The sequence below is a fragment of the Calypte anna genome, chromosome 17 (genome assembly GCF_003957555.1).
Source record: "Calypte anna isolate BGI_N300 chromosome 17, bCalAnn1_v1.p, whole genome shotgun sequence".
Taxonomy (NCBI): Eukaryota; Metazoa; Chordata; class Aves; order Apodiformes; family Trochilidae; genus Calypte; species Calypte anna.
The window spans coordinates 2,078,439-2,099,546 of NC_044262.1; the positions used below are offsets into that span (position 1 = coordinate 2,078,439).

The 21,108-nt window shown below is 40.6% G+C and overlaps 2 protein-coding genes across 2 annotated transcripts; one reads left to right on the forward strand and one right to left on the reverse strand.

Annotated features, from left to right (window-relative positions):
- Positions 1-737: 737 nt before the first annotated feature.
- LOC103533507 lies at positions 738-8,442 on the forward strand. The gene is made up of 2 exons (XM_030461232.1): positions 738-951; positions 6,785-8,442. Exon 2 carries the CDS (start codon positions 6,785-6,787, stop codon positions 8,135-8,137), a length of 1,353 nt encoding a protein of 450 aa, XP_030317092.1. The 5' UTR covers positions 738-951; the 3' UTR covers positions 8,138-8,442.
- Positions 8,443-10,775: 2,333 nt separating this feature from the next.
- Positions 10,776-20,090, reverse strand: FBXW2 (F-box and WD repeat domain containing 2). Its single transcript, XM_030461351.1, has 7 exons — positions 19,440-20,090; positions 18,224-18,733; positions 16,095-16,289; positions 15,191-15,324; positions 14,480-14,566; positions 14,053-14,222; positions 10,776-12,627 (listed from the first exon to the last, which is right to left on the reverse strand). Exons 2-7 carry the CDS (start codon positions 18,711-18,713, stop codon positions 12,339-12,341), a joined length of 1,365 nt encoding a protein of 454 aa, XP_030317211.1. The 5' UTR covers positions 18,714-18,733; positions 19,440-20,090; the 3' UTR covers positions 10,776-12,338.
- Between the last annotated feature and the right edge of the window lie 1,018 nt (positions 20,091-21,108).

Consider the following 21,108-nt stretch of genomic DNA (forward strand, 5'->3'; position numbering starts at 1 on the left):
CAGCCCTGAGTTTTCTTGTAGGCATGATTCAACCAGCAGCTGTTTCTGAAAGGTAAAAGGACTGATGTAAACCACCGGAGTTTATAACTGTATGATTATCAAGTTTCTGATTTTGGTTTGTTTGTTGTTTTTTTTTTTTAATTGATTTGCCTTTTGAAAATACAACGTCTTGCTTGTGTTTCTCCATTTTACCCAAGTTAATTTACAGATAATACCGTAGGACCGTGTCCAGAGGCCTGCTCCTGCAAGGTACAGAACAACCCTCGTCCCGTTTCACTTGTTGCTTCCTCTGCCCCTCATCCGCGGAGCCCCCGGCGGCTGTCAGGCCCCGCTCCCCTCAGCGCCCCGGCCACACCTCGCGTTCTTCAGCGAGGCCTCTCCCGAAAACCTGCGACTATGGCGGGAGAGCAGCGGGCCGGAGAGCAGCGGGCCTCGCCCGGCCCAGCCCCGCTCCCTGGGGCCGCGCCCTGGCGGAGCCGCTGCCCCGTGGGCCTCGGAGGCCATCGCTAACCGGGGCCAAGCGGCACCGAAACGGCCGGAGGCGCGGGCGTGTGTGACCGGCTCCGCTGGGACCGGCACGGCGAAACCGCCCGGCTTGGGAGGGGCCCCGCAGAGCCTCACCGGGCGGCAGGGATCGGGGTGCAGCGGCAGCCATCACAGGACGGGTCTGGCGGCTGCGGACCTGGGTGCCGGGACGGACTCGAGGAGCGGCGGGAACGTCGCTGCCCTCCCACCACCCAGGGAAAGGCGGGGCGGGCTCGCTGTCGTCCGTGTGTTCGCCTGGTCAGGCTCCTGGGCCGAAGAAGGCGGATACTGTTGGGGTATCCTGTAATCCATCTCTTGCAGAAGAGGCTTGACAGGCTCTCGGTTTTATTTCCGCTCAAGAAATAGCAAATAAGATGGTGGTCAGCTGCAGCGCTGCTTTTCAGTACTGGTACAGGCTGCTTGACGGTAAGTTAAAGGTATGTGTGGGCTGTACAGCCCAGTTTTCTGAAGTCTCCATCTGAATGCACTGAAAGCCTGGAGCTGGATTTTAGATTTGAAGAATGCATAACGACTGTAACAAGTGGTGTCACTCACGTTGCTGGTTTGATCACAGTCGGCAGCTCAGCAGGATGCAGCCACTCGCCCTCCCTCCCCCGTGGGATGGGGAGGAGAATTGGGCAAAAGTGAGACAGCTCATGGGTTGAGATAAAAATAATTTATGAGGTAAAGCTGCATGCACAAGAAAAATGAAATAAGTTAAATTACTCCATAACATCAGCAGGGAGGTTTTTAGCCATTTGAAGGAAAGCAGAGCTTTATCATGTGTAATAGTGTCTTGGGAAGTGTCACAATGCCACATCTGCCCCTTTCTCCTTCCCCCAGCTTTTATTAGTGAGTACAATGGGATGGGACAGGCCTAAGGGCCTTGGTTCAGCAGTCCTGACTCTATACCCTGCAAACTTCTTGTGTGGAACAGAAAGGAGAGAGCAGCATAAGAAACAGAAACCTTCACACTGTACAAACTCTCCAATGACAGGTAAAAAGATCGCTCTGTTTTAAATGCTGTTTTGGTCACAAATCTAACAAAGATCACCCCATGAGATACTATGAGGAACATTAACTCTCTCTCCCAGCTAAAACAAGTACAGCACAAAAGATAAAAAGTTAAAATAACTATCTTAGATGTTGACGTGCATTTTTGTTTTGCCTAATTATTTATTTTCAAATGGCACAAAGTCTAATTGTTTACAATAGGGGAAATTTGGCTTTGCAGCAGACATAATGGACAGGTTTCTGTGTGTACAGGGAAATGTGTGGTTTGTCAATCCTAGAGGCACAGATTTAGTACATGGCAACACTGTCCATCAGTCTGACTTACCTTCTTTGTATTTAGAATAGAAACAGACAGCTTATTTTTTTAGAGCACTGTTTTACAATAGTGGAGTAACACTACCCTCAGTTTAATCCTTCAAACATTATACTTCTGACTTTGGATTACACAAAAGAAGAAGGACACTGGTGCTTCAAAAAGTCTTCCTGAAAAAAGATGGGTCATCAAAAGATTAACAAAGGCAATCTATATAAAGATGGGATGCTAAAGGCTTGCTAGTCTTTGGAATTTTTATTTTTATTTAAGCACCAGGGGTTTGTGTTACTACTTCTGGTGAAGACCATGAAGTAGAGAGTAACTTTTTAAAAAAATAATAATAAGGCTTTTTAGTTAGACCCTGGGTAAACCAAGGATTAAGCTGTTTATTTCTCCTATGCTGCTGTACGTGATACTGCATATTACTAATGAAAGCTTTACTGTCACTTCTTGCCAAGTGCCCCTCTCCTCACCCTAGACCAGGACATAAAGTAATAAGCTGTGAATGGTAAAAAATTAGACTCAGTGCAGACATTGCAAAGATGCTGAAAGAAGGCAGCATGGACAGTTTTCTGCTGTCATTGTGCAAAGAAAACAAATTACAAAGGAGGGCCACAATACAGAGAACATATGGGGGGAATTAATACTGACCTGGCAACGTCTCTTGAACTAAACTAGCACTTTGTTCCACATTTTAGTAGGCACAATGCTAATTGTGGAGGGTTAAAGAAAGACGACGGAAAATAAGTCTGAAAATAGAAGTTGTACAATAGATGTAAAACCATGATTCCACTTCAAAGGTGTTAGTGAATAATTTCTATTCCAAAGCTCTAAGAAAACAGATAAACTATTTGAAGAATCTATTTGTTGTAATAGGTGCTTAATATATGTGTCCTGAGTGTAGTGATACAATGTGGCAAAGGAAAGCATGAGCAGTTCCTTGGTTCGGGAAGTGGAAAAAAGAAGATTATTTAAGTATATTCAGGGTTTAAGTGCAGTCTTGGTCACATTAAAGTTTTTAGAGTAGATCGGAGAAGTATTATGACAGAATAAGGAGAAACATGACTAAATTCAGCAACCTGATCTAGTTGAAAGTGTCCTGGCCCACAGCAGGGAGGTTGGAAGTAGATGATCTTTAAAGGTTCTGTCTAACTTAAAACCATTCAGTGGTTCTGATTGTAACTGGGATAAGAGCTCTGTGTTATTACCCTGCTGCAGAGGAAAACACATTGTGTAACTGCTTTGGGCTGAAGGGCTGGGTAGATCTCTTCATCTTCAGCTGGTAAGAATCCCAAATGTGTTTGTGCAATATGATGCACCTGCGAAAATCATAATCCTATTTTATGTTAAGAAAGAAAATTTCCAATGATGAGGGCTTACCAGTGTCATATACAAACGGAAAAGGAAAGGAGATTTCTGGTCTCTGGTCCTAGAGCAGAATTGGAACTGGGCCAACTTCGCAGCAGCAGCTGCTCAAGGAAGTGTTTCCTATGAGATGGTGTAGGAACAGCCTATCCTGTTTGATGAAAAAGTAGCAAATATGGAGCCTTAGAAGTAACATGACTGCAGTCCATAAATGCAATAGGAATAAAGAAAGAAAGATTCTTTAATCATAAAGAGAATATTGAAAAAGACCAAGCTGGTGCAAAGTAGCTGTTGATACCATTAGCTAAGTTTAACATTAAAACAAATCTGCATCATTTTCTACTTGAATAGTAATTGGAATTAAAAGACACAACACCCAAATGAATTGTTGTTATGCTGGAAGCATTTTTGAAATTTGCATTCTTAATTTGTCTGACTTTATATGTTCTCGGGTTACATAGCTGTGCAGTTAATTTTAGGGCATCAGGAGTCAAGGGTCACATGTTGGGAAAACTATGAATTTCACACCTCAAATAATTACATACTTATTTAAGATTCTGTGGTTTTGTGTCCTTAGTTCTATATTTTGCTCTTTTTCTTTGCTTCTAGAACCTGCTGCTGTTTCAGATCCCACTCACTTCCTCATCAAAATCTGTGTTTACCTATTTTAATTAGGCCTAAAATATGTTACTAAAAGATGGTTGCCCAAGAAATACAGATATTTATGGTATATTTCTCTAGTTCTCTTTTCATCTGTATGTGAACTGCAAGTATATCAACATGCAGGAATAATTTCCAGTAGGAAACTTAAGGAGCCTTAAAAAATATCACCCGAGCACCTGGGTTTGATTTGCTTCAACAACTCCACACTCAAGTTTGTAATTAAAATTAAGTTACTGGGAGGCTACTGTATGCTTTGCCCAAGAGTAGGAAAACTTGTTTTTCTGGTAGGTGTGGCTCCTGTTACAGACATTAAAGAACACCAAACATCTCAAATAAAATGTGTCAGCAAGTGTCTTAGGTGTAGTGTAGTACCAACATTTTTTGTCCTAGTACTGGTCTGTATTGAACTTTTATTGGAATTAATCTTTAAAATATTTACGTTTTTAGCTGGTAAGAATAAGCAATTTGTAGATTATATCTTAACAAAAAAACTGGAGGACTGAACAGAACTTCACTCAGCTATCTGCTTTAAAAGGTACTTTTCCTTTCAGATGTTAATTGTTAAAAAAACTTTATTTAGTAAAAACTATTTAATTTATGAGACTGAACTTTATTTTAAGTCAAATAGGTAAGACTAAGGAAAAATATTAAATGTTACCTACTCTTATGCTGAATGTGCTAAAATATAAAGCAACCTGGGAATAAGAATGCTCAGGGGAAACTTTTGTCTGACTTTAGAATCTTTAATAAAAAGACTTACAGCTTTCTCCCAGAATTTTTTTGATGACAGTAGCAGGCTGTTACCATGTATGTGCAGTTCTGATTTAAATTGTGAGGATTTCTAAAAGGGACTTTGCATGTCAGAGAGATAAGTGTCAGTGCTTTCAGACCCTGCTGTTAGTCTACTTTGTGCCTAGTGTGACAGGGTGAGATTTTTGGTGCCTTGTGATTGTCCTGCTGAGCAAAGCAATTTATTGGTAGCTAGGAAAAGCTGCTATAAATCCTATCAGTCTTGGCTGATGGGGGATTTTAAGGGGTGTGTTGTGGCCATCGTTTTCCTTACTTTGCTGTGGCAGGAAAGAGCAAGTCTGGAAATATTGCACATTATTCTGAAGGTGTGGGCAATTACTTTTTACCTAAGCTCAGCTGAGATTCAGAAGCTAGATTTTGCTCATTAGAAAGTACTGTTTAAACAGAAAAACAGACCCTAAGAGAAGTTTTCAAGCCAAGCAGTGAAGTTGCCAGTGAATTTAGGCACTTCCCAAGTTGTGAAACTGCCGAGTCTGATACCCCAACTGAAACTAAGGATTTAGATTCCTTGTAGTTTTGTATCTGCCTTACTTTTTCTTGAAAATTACAGTTTTCTGGGCCATCAGAAAACAGTATTGAGATAGAGGTTCTCAAAATAGCTTCACACAGTGTGGGAAACGCAAAAAAAAAAAAAGAAAAAAAAAAAGAAAAAAAAAAAGCCCAGAACGAAAGTATTAAATATGAGGATTAATGATTATTGCAGAATAGACTGAGTAATATGGTTTGAGGAAAATAGTTAGATATTTAGCATATGCATACTCTGAAGACATTTGTTACTAAGTACATAAACAAGTGATTTTATTAAAAGTTTTGAAAAGTAAATGAAAGGGCAAGAAGTACAGTAATCTTTCAACACCTGGTACACCTATGACATTGCTACCTGTTTTAGCTGTAACATGTATAACTAGAAATCTGGGTGTTTTAATAGTGTGGATATCTTTCCTCAGCAGCTGGCTTTATGCAGCAATGACATGCCTATTAAGGAATATTTTCTTCATCTTGTGCAATAGGATCAGTTTGTTACATCTTGGCATTTTTTACCCTACTCTTCTTCCTGGCAGTTGGGGATATTCTTTTCTATCAGTTCAGTTTTCTGATTTAACAGGAATTTAATTAAACTGGGGCACACATCTCTGTGGCCTTTGAAGAGACTTGTTGTCACCTTGCTGTTTATGGATCATATCTGGATGCCTGAGGATAAATTTGTAAACTTTAATCTGAGCCTCTCTTCCAGAAACTGCTAATTGAGAGAGGCATCAACTCCTAGCTAGCCTGAGAGTGCTGTTAAGGCTTTTGGCCATCCAGGTGCTCAAGGGGCACAGTCTGTTCCTTCAACAGCAAGAATTAAAGTTCCAGATCATGCCAGGAGCTGAGTCATGTGCGGAGGCCTAGATCTCTAGCAAGCATAGCATGGGGCAACCTTCCCTGCAAGCCCTGCCTTGTACAGTGCTCAGTAGGGTACAGCTGGTTAGTAAGAATAAGTTTTATAGCCCCATAGATTTCACCTATCTTCTGCTGAATTGTATGATTTGACTGTCCTCTGTGTGTATTGTGTCATCTGTGTTGAACTGCAAGTTAGGAAATGTATACATTAGAGACTGTGTCTGGACCATCATGGGCAATCCCTGATTGCCATGGGGTTTTTTTTAATGAATTTGATTGATTCATTATTTGTATGTCTGCCCCTAACTTCTCAGTGAGAAGTCAGGTGGAGGGGATTTTTGTGTGTTATTTACATGTACACAGAGTAGAGTGGAAAAAAAAAAAAGTGCTTTTGTTTTGCTTTGAAAGTTACTGCATATGTTATGGGATGTTCTAAAAATTGAGTTCTAAAGAATAATGGCTTCCTGTTCTCCTGCATATAGATCTCTATTATACCCTCTCAAAGAAGCCATCATGTACAGAAACTGTTCCACACCTCTGACATGCAGAGGCATTCAGAGTAATGCATACAGTCTCATGCATCCCATGAAAGGTGTGTACTGGGATTGATTTTTCATAAAAGTACACTGCCCCAAGTATCTTGTTTGTGAAATTCCTGAGCAATGATCATGAGTCAATATTATCTCATACTACATATTTTCTTTTCTGCAGATGTGGCAGCATAAAGTGCAAGGACAAAGAATTGTGCATCCACCTTTAAATACATTCAAAATGTGTGGTGGGAAAAAATCTTACTTTGCTGCTGCTGTGTGCATTGTTACTCTATCTTTGATGGTCACACTTTCTTATCTTAGGTTACAGAGACTTTCTCACCTGCCAAAAATAATTCAGGAAAGTAGCAGATGTAGAGGGGAAATTATCAATAGCACGATAACAGCATTGAAAGATAACAGAACTTTTATTATCTCCCCATACTTCGATGACAGAGAAGACAAAGTCACTCGTGTGATTGGGATTGTTCACCATAAAGATGTAAAAGAACTCTACTGCTGGTTCTGCTGCCAGCCCAGTGGGAATATATATGTATCAAAAGCAAAGATTGATGTTCACTCAGACAGATTTGGCTTCCCCTATGGCACAGCAGATATAGTTTGTTTGGAACCCACGACCTGCAATCCAACACATGTATCAATTAATCAGTCTCCACATGGAAATATTGACCAGCTCCCGAGGTTTGAAATTAAAAACCGCAAGGCTGAGACCTTCTCTGTTGACTTCACTGTTTGCATCTCTGCCATGTTTGGAAATTACAACAATGTCTTGCAGTTTATACAAAGTGTGGAAATGTACAAGATCCTTGGGGTACAGAAAGTGGTGATCTACAAGAACAACTGCAGCCACCTGATGGAGAAAGTCTTGAAGTTTTATGTGGATGAAGGAACTGCAGAGATAATTCCCTGGCCAATAAATTCACACCTTAAGATTTCTTCTAACTGGCAGTTCATGCAAGATGGAACAGATATTGGCTATTATGGGCAAATCACAGCTCTGAACGACTGTATATACCGTAACATGCAGAGGAGCAAGTTTGTGGTTCTCACTGATGCTGATGAAATAATTCTTCCCCTTAAGCATCCAGACTGGAAAACTATGATGAGCAGTCTTCAGCAGCAAAACCCTGGGACTGACATTTTCCTCTTTGAGAACCACATCTTCCCAGAAACAGTATCTACTGACATGTTCAACATTTCACCCTGGAACACTGTGCCAGGAGTTAATATACTACAGCATGTCTACAGGGAGCCTGACAGGAGAAAAGTAATCAACCCCAAGAAAATGATAATTGATCCTCGAAAGGTGATTCAGACTTCAGTGCATTCTGTCCTACGTGCTTATGGGAAGAGTGTGAACGTTCCCATGGATGTTGCCCTTGTTTATCACTGTCGAGTGCCCCTTCAAGCTGACCTTCCCAGGGAGTCTCTCATCAGGGACACAACACTGTGGAGATACAACTCATCATTAATCACAAATGTTAACAAGGTGCTATATCAAACCATTCTGTAAGCTCGAAAGTGAAACCTTGGTTATAAGGAGGGAAAGTGAAGAGCTGCACATAGCGTGGGGCAGCAGAGAGTATAATTAAACATCACATTAAAATAATTTCCACATGAAGTTTACATCTTCCAGAGTTTTAGGAGAAAAGTCTTTTAATGTGCTGTACAGAGGTAAATGTGATTGACTTGTGGACTGGGACATGGTGCCTTCTACTTGTCCACAGTCCTGTTTAAGAAATGGGTTCCTCAGATAAAATCACTGCTGAAATTTTGTAAATGCATGAACCTGTAAGCTACCTGATCAACAAATGAATTGATTTATGTTAACTGTATCTCTCAAGTATCTGGTGAATAAAAAACACAGCTGTCCTTAGTGGTGCATAGTAAAAGATGGCTTGGGAAAGCATCTTTGAGATGGAGAACTACATTTGCAGTAATGCTGTAACTCATAATCACAGAGGTAGGGTAAGCAAACACACTGGCTGTGGCACTGTGTCACTTACTAGAGGTATTTCTTCTAAAGGGAAATAGGAATTTCCCTTCCAGAGCCATAAGTCATTTAATGATACCAAGGATCAATGAAGATGGTATTAACTCTTCTGGAAAATCTATAATGAGGTTTTTTTAAAAAAATAAATCAGTATTTGTCAACTGATTCACACACTGCAAAAGTCTCTGCAGTTTTCAATCTATGTACAAAAAATAAACTACAGGCACTGGTATTAAAGGTAACATTGCTTAATTCCTGCAGTTTGTATGTCAGTGTTTGGGTACATAATTTGTGTGTACCCAACTGAGTAACATGTAAACAGATGCATTGTGAAAACAAATCTGCCAGTTCCAATTGTAAAACACAAAATGTTAACCCCATAGATTCTTTGAAACCGTGTAAATGTGATGATGTACTGTCACTCAACATAGCAGTCTGGAGTTTTGCTGATTGAAATGACTGTTCAGCTGGGTTTCTGGAGGTGATTGCTCTTTTGTTTCCCACAGCTGTTCTGAATTACTTATGTGGTAAGTGCTCAGTTGGGTTGGAAAGCTTTAAAGCAGAGGCAAGGGATACAGATTGATGTTGAAGAGACTAATGTGAACTGAGAAGGTGGCTAATTTGATATAAAAAGATGGACTAATAACTATTATAGCTACTTAGGATACAGAATAGTTTTGTTGCTTTTTTTTTCTTCTTCTTTTGCCTTTTTTTTTTTTTGTTTGCTTCCTTCCTGGGACCTTGAAGCCTCTGTTTCTACACGCAGTTTCTACATTCACAAAACCGAGCCATCCAGTTGATTTTTGTGCTTTATGTGATAGGTAAGTTGAATTATGTTGCTTTCTTATGTAAGTGTAGGGGTATGGGAGCTGCATCTTTTTCAACCTCTATCTAAAAATAGTGCCAAGTAGGTAACTTCTGTGAAGGGTCAGATGGAAAGCAAAGCAAACAAAAATATTTGCTTGCAGTAAGCTCACAATTTCAGTAATTTTGTTCCTCCTGTTTGCTATGCCCCCAGAGATATGTGCAGTGTACTCATGGGGCAAAATATTAGAACCTGCCTATGAAGGGATGTCTGGGGCTGGTGATTGTGTGGCAGAGGTGCATGAGCATGCTTTAATTTCTACAGCAGTGTCATGTTTTCATTCCTTCATCTGTTTTGTGGTGCCATGTATCTATGCTTCCCTTAGGCAGCTCTCTTGTTAGTGCATCAGCATCATTAGCCAGCAAATGTCCAGGTGGAACTTTTACTTTGAAATCTTCAGAAGACAGAGGCTGTACAGAACTGTCTGCTAATTGTGCTTGTAATAATCATCAGCTGCTATGTAATGGTAAAACTTAAACTTATAAAACTAAAAGGGTCAAAGAGCAGTGTAGGGTGTATTGGATGCTTCTCATAATGCTTTTCTGCTTGCACACTCTGGGACAAGGCAGAGGAGAATTCAGAGCTCTTAATCAAGAAGTTACTTTCCATTTAGGAAGCTACTCCAGCCTGCCTGTTGTGTGGGGCCAGTCTGTCTCGTGGTGCATTTGCTTTGGTTAAACTTTGTGAGAAGTCTGTCAGGTTGTTTCATCTCTCGAGAATAGTATTCTGTGTATTGACTGCTTCCCTCTGCTGTGCTTTCTTCTTTCCCTCCAATTTGTATTGTGGGAAACTTGCCTGGAGAGTAAAGCTCACTAAAACAAGGTAACTAATTCTAGCCCTTGAAGAACACTTCTATTGACTGGTCACCAGTTAGATTTTGTATCACTGATGATACCACTCTCTGAGCTTGGCAGACCAGCCCCTTTTCTAGTCATCTTCTAGTCCAGTATTCACTCTGTATCTCACTGATTTGGGTACAAGGACATTACTGGTATGTTCCTGTCTAAACTCCTGCTGTGAAGTAACCTTTCAAAGCTAGTGCAGTGTTTTATAGGTGGCTCATCATCACATGGCTCTTCACACATCACACACAGTAGTGACTCCCACATGAAGGATGAGAACTGGGTTTTTAGACAAGTTATTGAAAGCTTTGTTGCATGTAAGTTTTCTTCACTTTTGAGTGAGACATAAAAGTTTTAAGAGATCATTTGTGCCCTAGGCAGGGTGGTTTGAACTGAATACTGTGAGTTTGGCTTTGAATTGATAAAATCCTTGGCTACAAGCACATTTTCAAAGCAAGTTTGTGTGAATAAAGAAAAACAAGTACTTAAGACACTAGCCCTGTAGTCAAGAGACAGTGCTTCACTGTGACTTCATGCAATTCCCACCACATCACTCACTGATTCTTGTATACAAAGCCTTTCCTTCCATTGGTGTAATTCATACTGAATACAGTTGGGAACTTTGGCCTTCATTCAGTACAAAGTATGAAATTAGGACTCCTTGGATAGTGGGAAGAAAAAAAATAATGCTAGAAATAGTTATGTTAGGCAATTCTGTATTCTCAAGGACATGACTCAATCTTCATGAAAACCTGTTTTCAAATTGTGTAAAAAAAAAACCCAAAACAAATCAACCAACCAACAACAACAAAAAACAAACCATAAGGGGAGATTTTATTTTAAGGGAGGAGGGGAAACCAACCTAGAGTGTTTCTAAAGCATGTGATGTTATAGATACAGCTTTTAAGTACATGTCAAATACCACAAAATTATGTGAATAGGTATTTGCTACTCAACAGTTAACTTGTGTACATCAGGTTTTCTGTGATGATCAAAGTAAAAGACTTTTTCTACTCCTTTTCCCCAGACTTTTTTTTTCTCTTCAAGATATGGCATTCACAGTGTTAATTGCCACTGCTTTCCAAATCTAGATGTAACAAGTACTTTAAGTGCATGATTATATTAACTGCAACTTTTGGAAAAAGTGAATGGCTGCTGGACATCATTTAATTTAACAGTGAATCTTGCTGTTGAGAGTGAGCATCATCTTCCCATTCATTATATTTCTACCTACCTGTGAACTAAGTTGTTCTCACACAAACTACAGGAAATATGGACTATAAAATGCTGATCAAGCCATTCTGAGTTACCATCAACAGATATAATAAATACTATCAGATGTTCTCTAAGGTTAATTGTGATGGCAAGCCTTATCAAACAGATGAAAAGTTGGCTCATTCTCACTGAGTAAAATTCATGTTGATGTGTTCCCAAACTTAAATGCACTATTAATTGTTGGCATCTGATTCTAGTTAAAGGACTCATTTGATTCTCCTATTTCAAGGGCTATGTATTTAAAGTTACCATTAGGAAAAAAACATTTTAAAGAGAATGATACTGCAGAGAGGAGTCTGCCATCTTCTCATTTGAGCTAAGCAGCCATGCACTGTAACCAATGCTTGCTGTTACATGTAGTACAAAAGCCTATAGTTCTACAATTGTAGCTTCACCTTCTGTTTCAACAACAAATAAGTCAGAAGTCAGGTCAAACACTACCTCATTTCAGACTTGAATGGTGGATTTGAATGGTTTAAATGTTGCAAGCTATGCTTCAGAGCCCAAACAGTTATGCTTAAACATGAGTACAGACAAAATTTAGTGGTGAATACTGTTAGCATGCTGTATTGCATTATGTCCAAAACAACCCATTCCCAAATGCCCAAATAAAAGTACATGATTGTGCATTGCATGATGATACCATTAGGTGTGCAACTTTGGTTCATGCAAAGTCTCATTTTATGGACACACTGCTGATAGTCCATATATTCCTGAAGATTCTGCACACATGAGCTTTTCAGCCATGTTCTTTCCATAACACCAAATGGATACTATGGTCTGGCATACTGGTGGCAAAAACCAAACCCATATCATTTTGGCCATTTAGTCCATTTAACCAAGACATTTCACCAGCCAAAAAGCTTGAACCTCTCTTTGATTTTCTATACTCTGGTAGAGGCCAGCGGCTTATCAGTTTTTCTGTCCTCAAGTCCATTATATACAAGTATCTGTTATCAAACAGCAGAGCAAATATCTCTCCAAAGCCCAGCAAGGACACATTTGAGAAATCAGGAGGTTTGATAACCCTAGAAGACAAGACAATATTGTCAGAAACTCTCATGATTTAGCCATGAAACTGCATTACTAAAACAAATCCTTGTGTCTATACAAAGTAAAGTGTCTAAATTAATCATTCTGAAAGGACACAGAACTGCATTTTTTCAAATAAAGCAACTGAAATAAAGCAAACAAAGCACATTTTTCAAATAAAGCAACTGAACCCTTATGTGCAGTAGGGCCTGTGGTTTCAGTTCAGACTTTGGGCATTCAAGACAGACCCTTCTGAACATAAAAGGTTAGGGTTTGAAAAGGATTCTGTATAGCACAATGGAGAAAGTCTTGATTTCAGATATACAAGAAAAAGGAAATGTTTTTTACAGTAGGAAATGTGTTTTACAGTAAATTTCCAGAGAGATTTAGTGCATCAGTATGTTTAAATTACAAAGTAAAACCTCTTATTCTTTTGACCACTCTTTTAACACCTGAAAATAAAATGCAGAAATGCCTTCTGTAAGAAGACAGATATATCATTCCAGATTGGTCCTAACCAGGATGCTCTCTTATTGAAATACAAGTATTTGTTCACCTACACCTTTAGCATATTTTTGCCTTAAAATTTGGAACAGAAGCTGAAGAGAGTAAGTTTTCCACAACTGACTATGCCTTTGACAATAACATTATGTAAAGCAAAGAACTGAGGCACAAACATAAATGGTCAAGAAAATCTGTTCTCAGTGGTAAGAGAACTTCTTTCTTTTCTGAAAGATGGGAGGGTAAGCCAAGAGGGGAAATTACTCAGTTATTCTTAGAGATAAGAAGCATTTTTTTACTAGATCTTTCTGTGATTGGTAGATTACAAATATTCATGCCATTTCAATTAAGAGTTGGCTAAAAGTTCTAAAATGCAATTTTTTCTTTAATAAGTGGAGTGGTTTTGATACCACTATTTCTCATAGATAAAGACTCATTCTTTTTATGGAAACAGAATGTCATCCTGTTTGATTCCTTACTGCAGTCTGATAGATTTCACTATCATTCCACACTGTCATTGAGTATGACAGATCAGTAGTGCTATAAGGAAGAAGAGTCTTTTTAATTACTTGTCCCATGAAACAAATGGATGCCTTGGTGTCTGTAGAGCAATCTCGTGGCAACATTAACTTCTAGCTTCACATTCACTACAGCACTGCAATCTGATAGTTAAATCTACATTGAAACACTTGAGCTTATAATTTGAAAATGTGGAAGAGGAGTAGCCTCTGGGTAGATACCAAAACCACAATCAAATTATTTGTATTAACAGATAAATGAGGATTAAATCTGGCACTATGCATAAAGTAAGATGTATACACACTTTTTATCAAGAATCTTTTGGCCTACATCTAAAGTAAGTTATGAAAAATAATACATCCTACTTCTTAATTATTTAAAGAAGATACTGAAAGATTTACCTGAGAATGTCATAGCTGGCAAAGTCCCACTGGTATAATCCTAGTGCTGAGCTGCACACTATGTATTTACCATCAAAGTGCAGTCTGGGCTGTAAGGAGATGCTGCGATCTTCAGAAACAGACAGTGTTTTTAAACACTTGCAGTTTATTTCCCTTCCAATGGGCCAAATCTACAATTAAGACACAGTTTAAGACCATAAAACATTTGCATTATTTGCATTTCCTAATGTCTAAACTAAATCCATCAGGTTTCAGTTTCAAACTGTCCCCCCTCATCCCATCACTCCATGTCCTTCTAAAAAAAGTCCCTCTCCAACTTTCCTGTAGCCCCTTCAGGGACTGGGAGGTGCTCTGATGTCTCCCTAAACCTCTCAAGCATTTTATTTCCCTGGGTACCAAAATGGTATGTGTGATATATGGTACATACCTTGATTTCATACTTATCTGCACTCAGAAGAATATAATCCCCAGGACTATGCATAAGAGATCTGACTTTGCACTTCTGCAAGACTACCTGTAATTGAAGGATACAGAGATTTATGTTGATGCTCTTAAATAACCAAGCTTTCCATTTTTCACTCCATTAACAATATATAGAGTATATATACTCTATATATAAAGGCAATACAAATACTTTTAGCAACTGAAGGGAAATTGCAGTTTACACTTTTATTTTAGTGACAACTTACTGCATTAATAAGCAAACATATGTATTTCACCTCTAGAACCACACCCCTACCTTCCAAGTTCTGAAATAGAAGAAATACACTGTTTCTTGATTTCAGGATCAATTAATGCTCAGATTTTCATCATAAAGATCACTGTTTTTCTACATAACTTTTAAAGTAACTTTCTTTCAGAATCATTGTTTTTATTCAGTCTTTGAATCAAGCATGGATTCCTAGTATTATTCCAGCTGCTTTGGAATAGAAATATCTTCCAATGGCCCAAGACATTTAATTATAGCTTCTTTAAGCTCTTTTTCTGCTGGACTGTTATTTGGCAATATCTCATGATGTTCTTTAGATCCCACACGTAATTGCAGTGATAAGATCAGGAAACAGAAATTCAGAACATGGGATACAAACTTATTGCAAGTATGTGTTTTGCAAGATTAATTAAAAATCAATATGCCCACCTTAGTGACCCATTCTGTGTGTCCAGTGAGGGTGTTCAGGCACGTTCCTGTGGATAAGGCCCATACTTTCACAGTGAAGTCTGCAGAGCCACTGACCAGAATATCAAGTTCATCATTGTAATCCACACTAAAAACTACAAGCAAAGAGTAATAAATAAGGAATACCATTCTCTGTGCATACATTTTCCTGTTATTATGTCATATAGCCTCTAAATTCACATGCTATTAGAGCTTTAACTGTTGTTCTTGAACTGTGTAGCTCTGGATTTCTAAGCTTACATTGCAAAATTACTGATTTTTTTTCCCAATTAAAGCATGCATGGCTCCTTTATGGCTGGATTATGGCAAAGCATAACTTAAGGTAGTTGCTATTTTATGACTTCTATTAAGTCAGTTCCAGCAGGATTAGTACATTTGATCCATCTTATCACTCACAGGGGAACAGACCTACAGCTGATTCAAGGGTATTTTGCAGTAGAGGACAGAGAAGTTAATTATGAGGGAAATGCAAATACAGTTCATATTGTGCTATTTGCTCTAAGCCCATCTCCTGTCAGGGTCTTTCTCTGTTTCATCATGGAGATTAGGTAACTGCTATTGGCATGTGCTCCTTGCTACCAAGGGTTTGCATCTTTTTGGTAGACTTGCAAGTACTGAAAATACTACATAGCAGTTAGTATTATTTCCCTGCAACTGTAAAAACCACTACATGGCTGCTTTCACATTATTCAAGGGCAGACAGATCTAGATCTGTTCTGGCCACTTCCCCACATCCCTTCAAAGGTGACTTGGGACAAAACCTACAAAAACCTATCATGCAAAGAGCTAATTTAAATGACAGTTTGTTTGCTGATGATGTATTTCACTTACCTAATGAAATGACAAATTGAAAAGTTCAACATACCTGCACCAGTATGTCCTCTAAAATGCTGTGTCTTTGCTCCAGAGCTCCACTCCCAACAGGCTAATGTGTTATCAAAAGATCCTGTTACAAGCTTTTGTTCATCAAACTTCACTGCAGCACAAGTATGAGTCTGGATGCCATATATGCACTGACCTGTGCTTACATCCCACAGTTTTGCAGACAAGTCATCAGATCCTGCAATAATAAAGAACAGGGTAATTGGAAGCAGAATAAGTAATTTTTCCAATCCTATACTCATCTTCCATGTTTGTCTTAAATACAGTATTTTAATGGAATCACAGAATTGTTAAGGTTGGAAGGGACTTCTGGAGGTCAATTCTTCCAACCCCAAATGTGCAAGTAGGGCCACCAAGAGCCAGCTGCCCAGGACCATGACCAGACAGCTTTTGAGTATGTCTGAGGATGGACATTCTGAAGTCTCCAAGGGCAACCTGTGCTTGATCACTCTCACAGTACTAAAATGTTTTAGAGGGAACCTCCTGTGTCTCTTCTCCTAGCACTGGGCACCACTGAAAAAAGTGTGGCTCCATCTTCTTTGCACCCTAACTTTGATTATTCATAAGCTTGTCACCAAGTCCTCTCTTCTTTAGACTATAAGGGCTCCTGCAGCCTTTCTTCACAAGAGCTGCCCCACTCCATCATCTTCATGGCCCCTCACTGAACTCTCCAGTGTGTCCATGTCTCTCTTGTACTGAGGAGCACAACAGAACTGGACATAGTACTCCAGGTGTGGCCTCACCAGTGCTAAGTAGAAGGAAAGGAGCATCTTTCTTTACCGACTAAAAACCCTCCTAAAGCAGCCCAGGATGCTGGTAGCCTTCTTTCAGCAGGGGCATGCTAGTGGCTGATGTTCAGCTCAGTGTTCAGCACTGGTATCTTTTCTGCCACACTGCTTTCCTTCTGGGTGTCCCCCAAGCATATTCTGGTGTCATGGAGCTGTTCCTCCTTAGGTGCAGAGCTTTGCTCTTTGTTGAACTTTTTCTCATTAAATAATACTTTTAAGCTGCTTGGATGGGGAATAAGCTTTAGTTTTAAGTCTCAGCACTACAGCAAAGCCTCTTGTTTTCATGTTAATTAAGCTATTAGATGCCTGACCTTTCAAGTTTTGCTCATACCCTTTTAGAACCTTCCATGGATTCTAGCACTGCCTCTGACTGACAGTGTTTACTGAAAGAGATGCATGGAAGATTCAGATGATACATCACTCTCAGGCTTGTAAAGCTACTGACTATACTTTCAATATACAAGATATACTTTAAATATTATGCTGCTTCCTGGATATTTACATTTCTTTCTGAGAAGTGAAAGACCAGCTAGAGTTTAGTTGTTGGTTTGTGGTAACCATCTTAAGGGACAAACACACATGAGACAGGTGGCCAGTATTCCCAGCATATTCTATAGCACTGTCATCTCAAGTGATTGGGAAACTTTTGCTCTGACAACAGTTGACTGTAACTTCATTACTATTCTTTAATACTTAAGGTTTCATATTTGTTCTGGCTGTATTTTTTTAAATTCCAACTGAAATCCTGAAGTCTGCATGAAGTCTTCAGGGAAGAAGTTGAAATTATCCCTACTGTGTGCAAGTCAGACCAGCAGCAAGGTTACATCTGCTTTACACATCTTCATACAAGCACTTATGTTAAGAACTGACAGTGCCTACAGACTGCATCAGAGAAATAATCTGGAGAAAGACAGGCTTCTTCTGTCACACCTTGGGAGACTGCAGTGATCACCTACCCCAAACAAGGTCCTTTAGCTGTAAGTTATCCTCTAAGAGGATAATGTATCTGTACTATGCAAATGACCTTACTAATCTGAAGCATGATACTTGCTGTTACTGGGTTTTTTTGGCTTAGTTTTGTTTTTTAACCAACAAACTGGCCTCCTTGGTTTTCTATTAAAGTGATTAGTGATTTATTAGTGTGCCAGATGTTTCAGAAATCAAAAAAACCCACCAAAAACATCAGTTTTGAATAATCTTAAAATGTGTTAGCACTACAAAAATAATCTGCCTGGTAAAGGAAAAGCAAAGTGTATTAATCACATGGTGGGGAGAGGGGAGAAAACAAACAATTGTTAGACTCCAAGTCTTCTGTCCTTCCTACCTGTACACAGAAGTCCATCTTTATAGTAAAGTGCATATACTCGGGCACTGTGTCCAATTAAAGAGGATGTCTCAAAGGCTTCGTGGTCCTTCAGTTGCTTCATCCTTAAAATAGCCTTTAGGTAAACCTTCTTCCAGTGCAGAGGGTCCTGAACAGAGTCATCTATTTGCCAACCCAAATTCTTACATGCAGTCTGCCATACTTCTGTACAGGCACTTATAACCTTATTCCACTGCTTAGAGACGAGGCAACACGTGAGTAAGGTCTGAGGATCAAGCCATTTTAACAGATAAAAACTAAGTTCCAATGGAAGAAGTTTGAGGAAGTCCCTCTTGAGGAGAATCTCTAGATTATTGGAGAGGTGCCTGAGCTGGACTGCTCCACTCAAGCTAATCAGGTGATCCAGAGTTTCATTTTTCTGCAAGTCCGTCAGAGAAAGAAATGCAATAGAAATGTTATCAAGCCATGCTTCAAAGTCCTTTTTCTCCATAAGGTTATGGAAAAATTTACCTGTGATACATCAAAATACTGTATTAGTTCTCTTCAGAAAACAAGGTAAGCATCACATCTTTATTACTGGTACATCAGTATTCCAAATGGCATGTTTACACATTAACTGAAGTGATCAAGCCCATTTTACAATATTCATTAGGTTAGGACTAAGCAGATGAACACACGTGGAACTATCACTTGTTCCACATCAGACTGAAAAGTGAATTGTATGAAATGTTAGCATTCACTATGAATGTTAACACCTTCCTTTTTGTAGGTTAGCACTTCCAAACTCTGAATCTAATAAGGTAAGGGTTAATTTAAGTTTTAAACCTGGTATTTACTCATGGATTATACTGATCTGGTCCAATCGAGTCACTAATTCACAAGTAACTTTCACTGCTACAATGCTTACCAGCTTTCCTCAGCACACCCGGCAGAGTCCCTATCGGCTGTTCTAACAAACAAAATTTAACAGGCTCGCTAGGACTGAAAAATAGGTGATCTCCGAGGCGTTTCTTGCACTCACTACACGAAGCTAACACTCAACTCAAGGCCTGCCGGCAGGCCCCGAAAACGGTGCCCGGGGCTCGTTTCTAGGCGCCTCCCAGCCGCCCCGCTCCCCTCCCTCCGCACGCAAAAACCGCGGCCAGAACCGGAGGCTCCCAGAGCCGCTGCTGTAGGCAGCTGCCGGCGCCGCTCGCCCGAGTCCCGAGGCGCTCACCTCAGGTAGCGGCCAGGCGCGGAGCGTCGTGCGGCAGGCAGCCGCCGCGGCTCTCCGGAGCCCGGCGTGGGTTGGGGCCCTCCCGCGGCCATCGCTCCCACAGCAGGACAGGCTCCGGGCACTTCCGCGGCCCGCGCCGCAACCGGCAGGAAGTCACCCTGGGACGGGACTGGTCACCTCAGCCGCGGGAAGGGCGGGGCGAGCCCTGCGCCGGGCGAACCGGCCGGCACTGGAGGGAAGAGCTTCTCCGGTACCACAGCTCGCCGCACTCAGCAGCTTCCGGCGCACCCCTTGGACGTCATCACTCCCCGCTGCCACGGAGGCGACGTTTCCGTCCTCTCGGTAGCCCCGGAGCGCTGCGGGTCCCGTCAGGTCCTGCCCGACCCGATCCCGCCGTACCGGCCACCCTGCCTGCCTGCCTGCCACCGCTCCTGGCGGCTGCCCGGGGCCGGCTCCGCTGAGGCGCCCCCGTAGGAAGGGGTGGCTGCAGAGGTGTCTCGCTGCCTGCCCGGGACTCCCGCCCGCGGTGAGCGCTGGCGCCGCGAACGCCTCTTTGGCTCCTGCCCTGGAGGTCGCCGCGGGCGATAGCGAGGACAGCCGAGCCCTCTGGCAGCTCCACCCCAGCGTTACTGCCACGAGTGAGGGGGCAGAAGCGGGAGGTCGGTACGGTCTGATCCTTGTCGGGGTGTTTTGCCTCAGTGCATAACAGGAACCTGCACTTGGACACGTTTGCAGCTCTTGTCGGACCACTTGGCCCTGGCTTTGGGCGAGGCCAGAGCTCACCGGTTATTCCCGGTTTGAGGTAGATCAGGGATCTTAAGTTAAGATTGGACAGCAGCCAAGCCTCATGGTTTGGGGTAGGTCTGTGTAATGATGTGTTACTGCTATATCATTTCCCTTGAAAGCTTATATGATGGTTCTTATATGATGGAGCCTTCTCTCAAGAACGAGGGTAAGTGCAGATCTGAATAGTGAAACCCAGTTGTTGTGTTTCTTCTGAACTTGGTGATTGAGTCAGTTTTTTCCTGAGTACCAGTGCTCTTATGCTCTGACAACTCTTAGCATGTATTAACAAATGCCCCTATCATTTGAAGCAATTTTTGGTGCAAAAATATTTTCTAATCCTTCATGTTTCTCAGTTGCATCTGCTAAGGGACTACAGACAATAAACTTTAATTAAAAAGGTTAATTAATTCAGGTTAGGCAAGATGATAAATTATTCAGGGCTTAAAAACAGGGCCTGCAAATGGACAGCTCTGTAGACAGATCAGTTACTGCTACATTTTCTTTTCTTTATTTAAAGAGTAGCCAATATAAAAATTACTTGCTGTTCACTTGTGATACTTCTTGGCTGTGTTTCGATTAGGAAGTTAACATTTATTTTGACTTTAAAACACCTGCATGCTCTTGCAGGTTTTTTTAGAAGCTGCTTCTTACTTTTCAAAACTTTAAATTCAGCTTTTTACTTCTATTACTTTTATTCAGCTGTGCTGAATAATGTATGTTTTCTGATGTATAGTTATCATGTCTCCTCAGAATGTTTGGATACTTTATTTTGGATGAATACTGGCTTAGCCAGTGAAATTTCTTCATTAGTTGTTCTGGTAAGTAAGATATTATAAGATATAAGTAAGATATTATTCTGAGAGTGTGTGCATGTGTGGTGGCT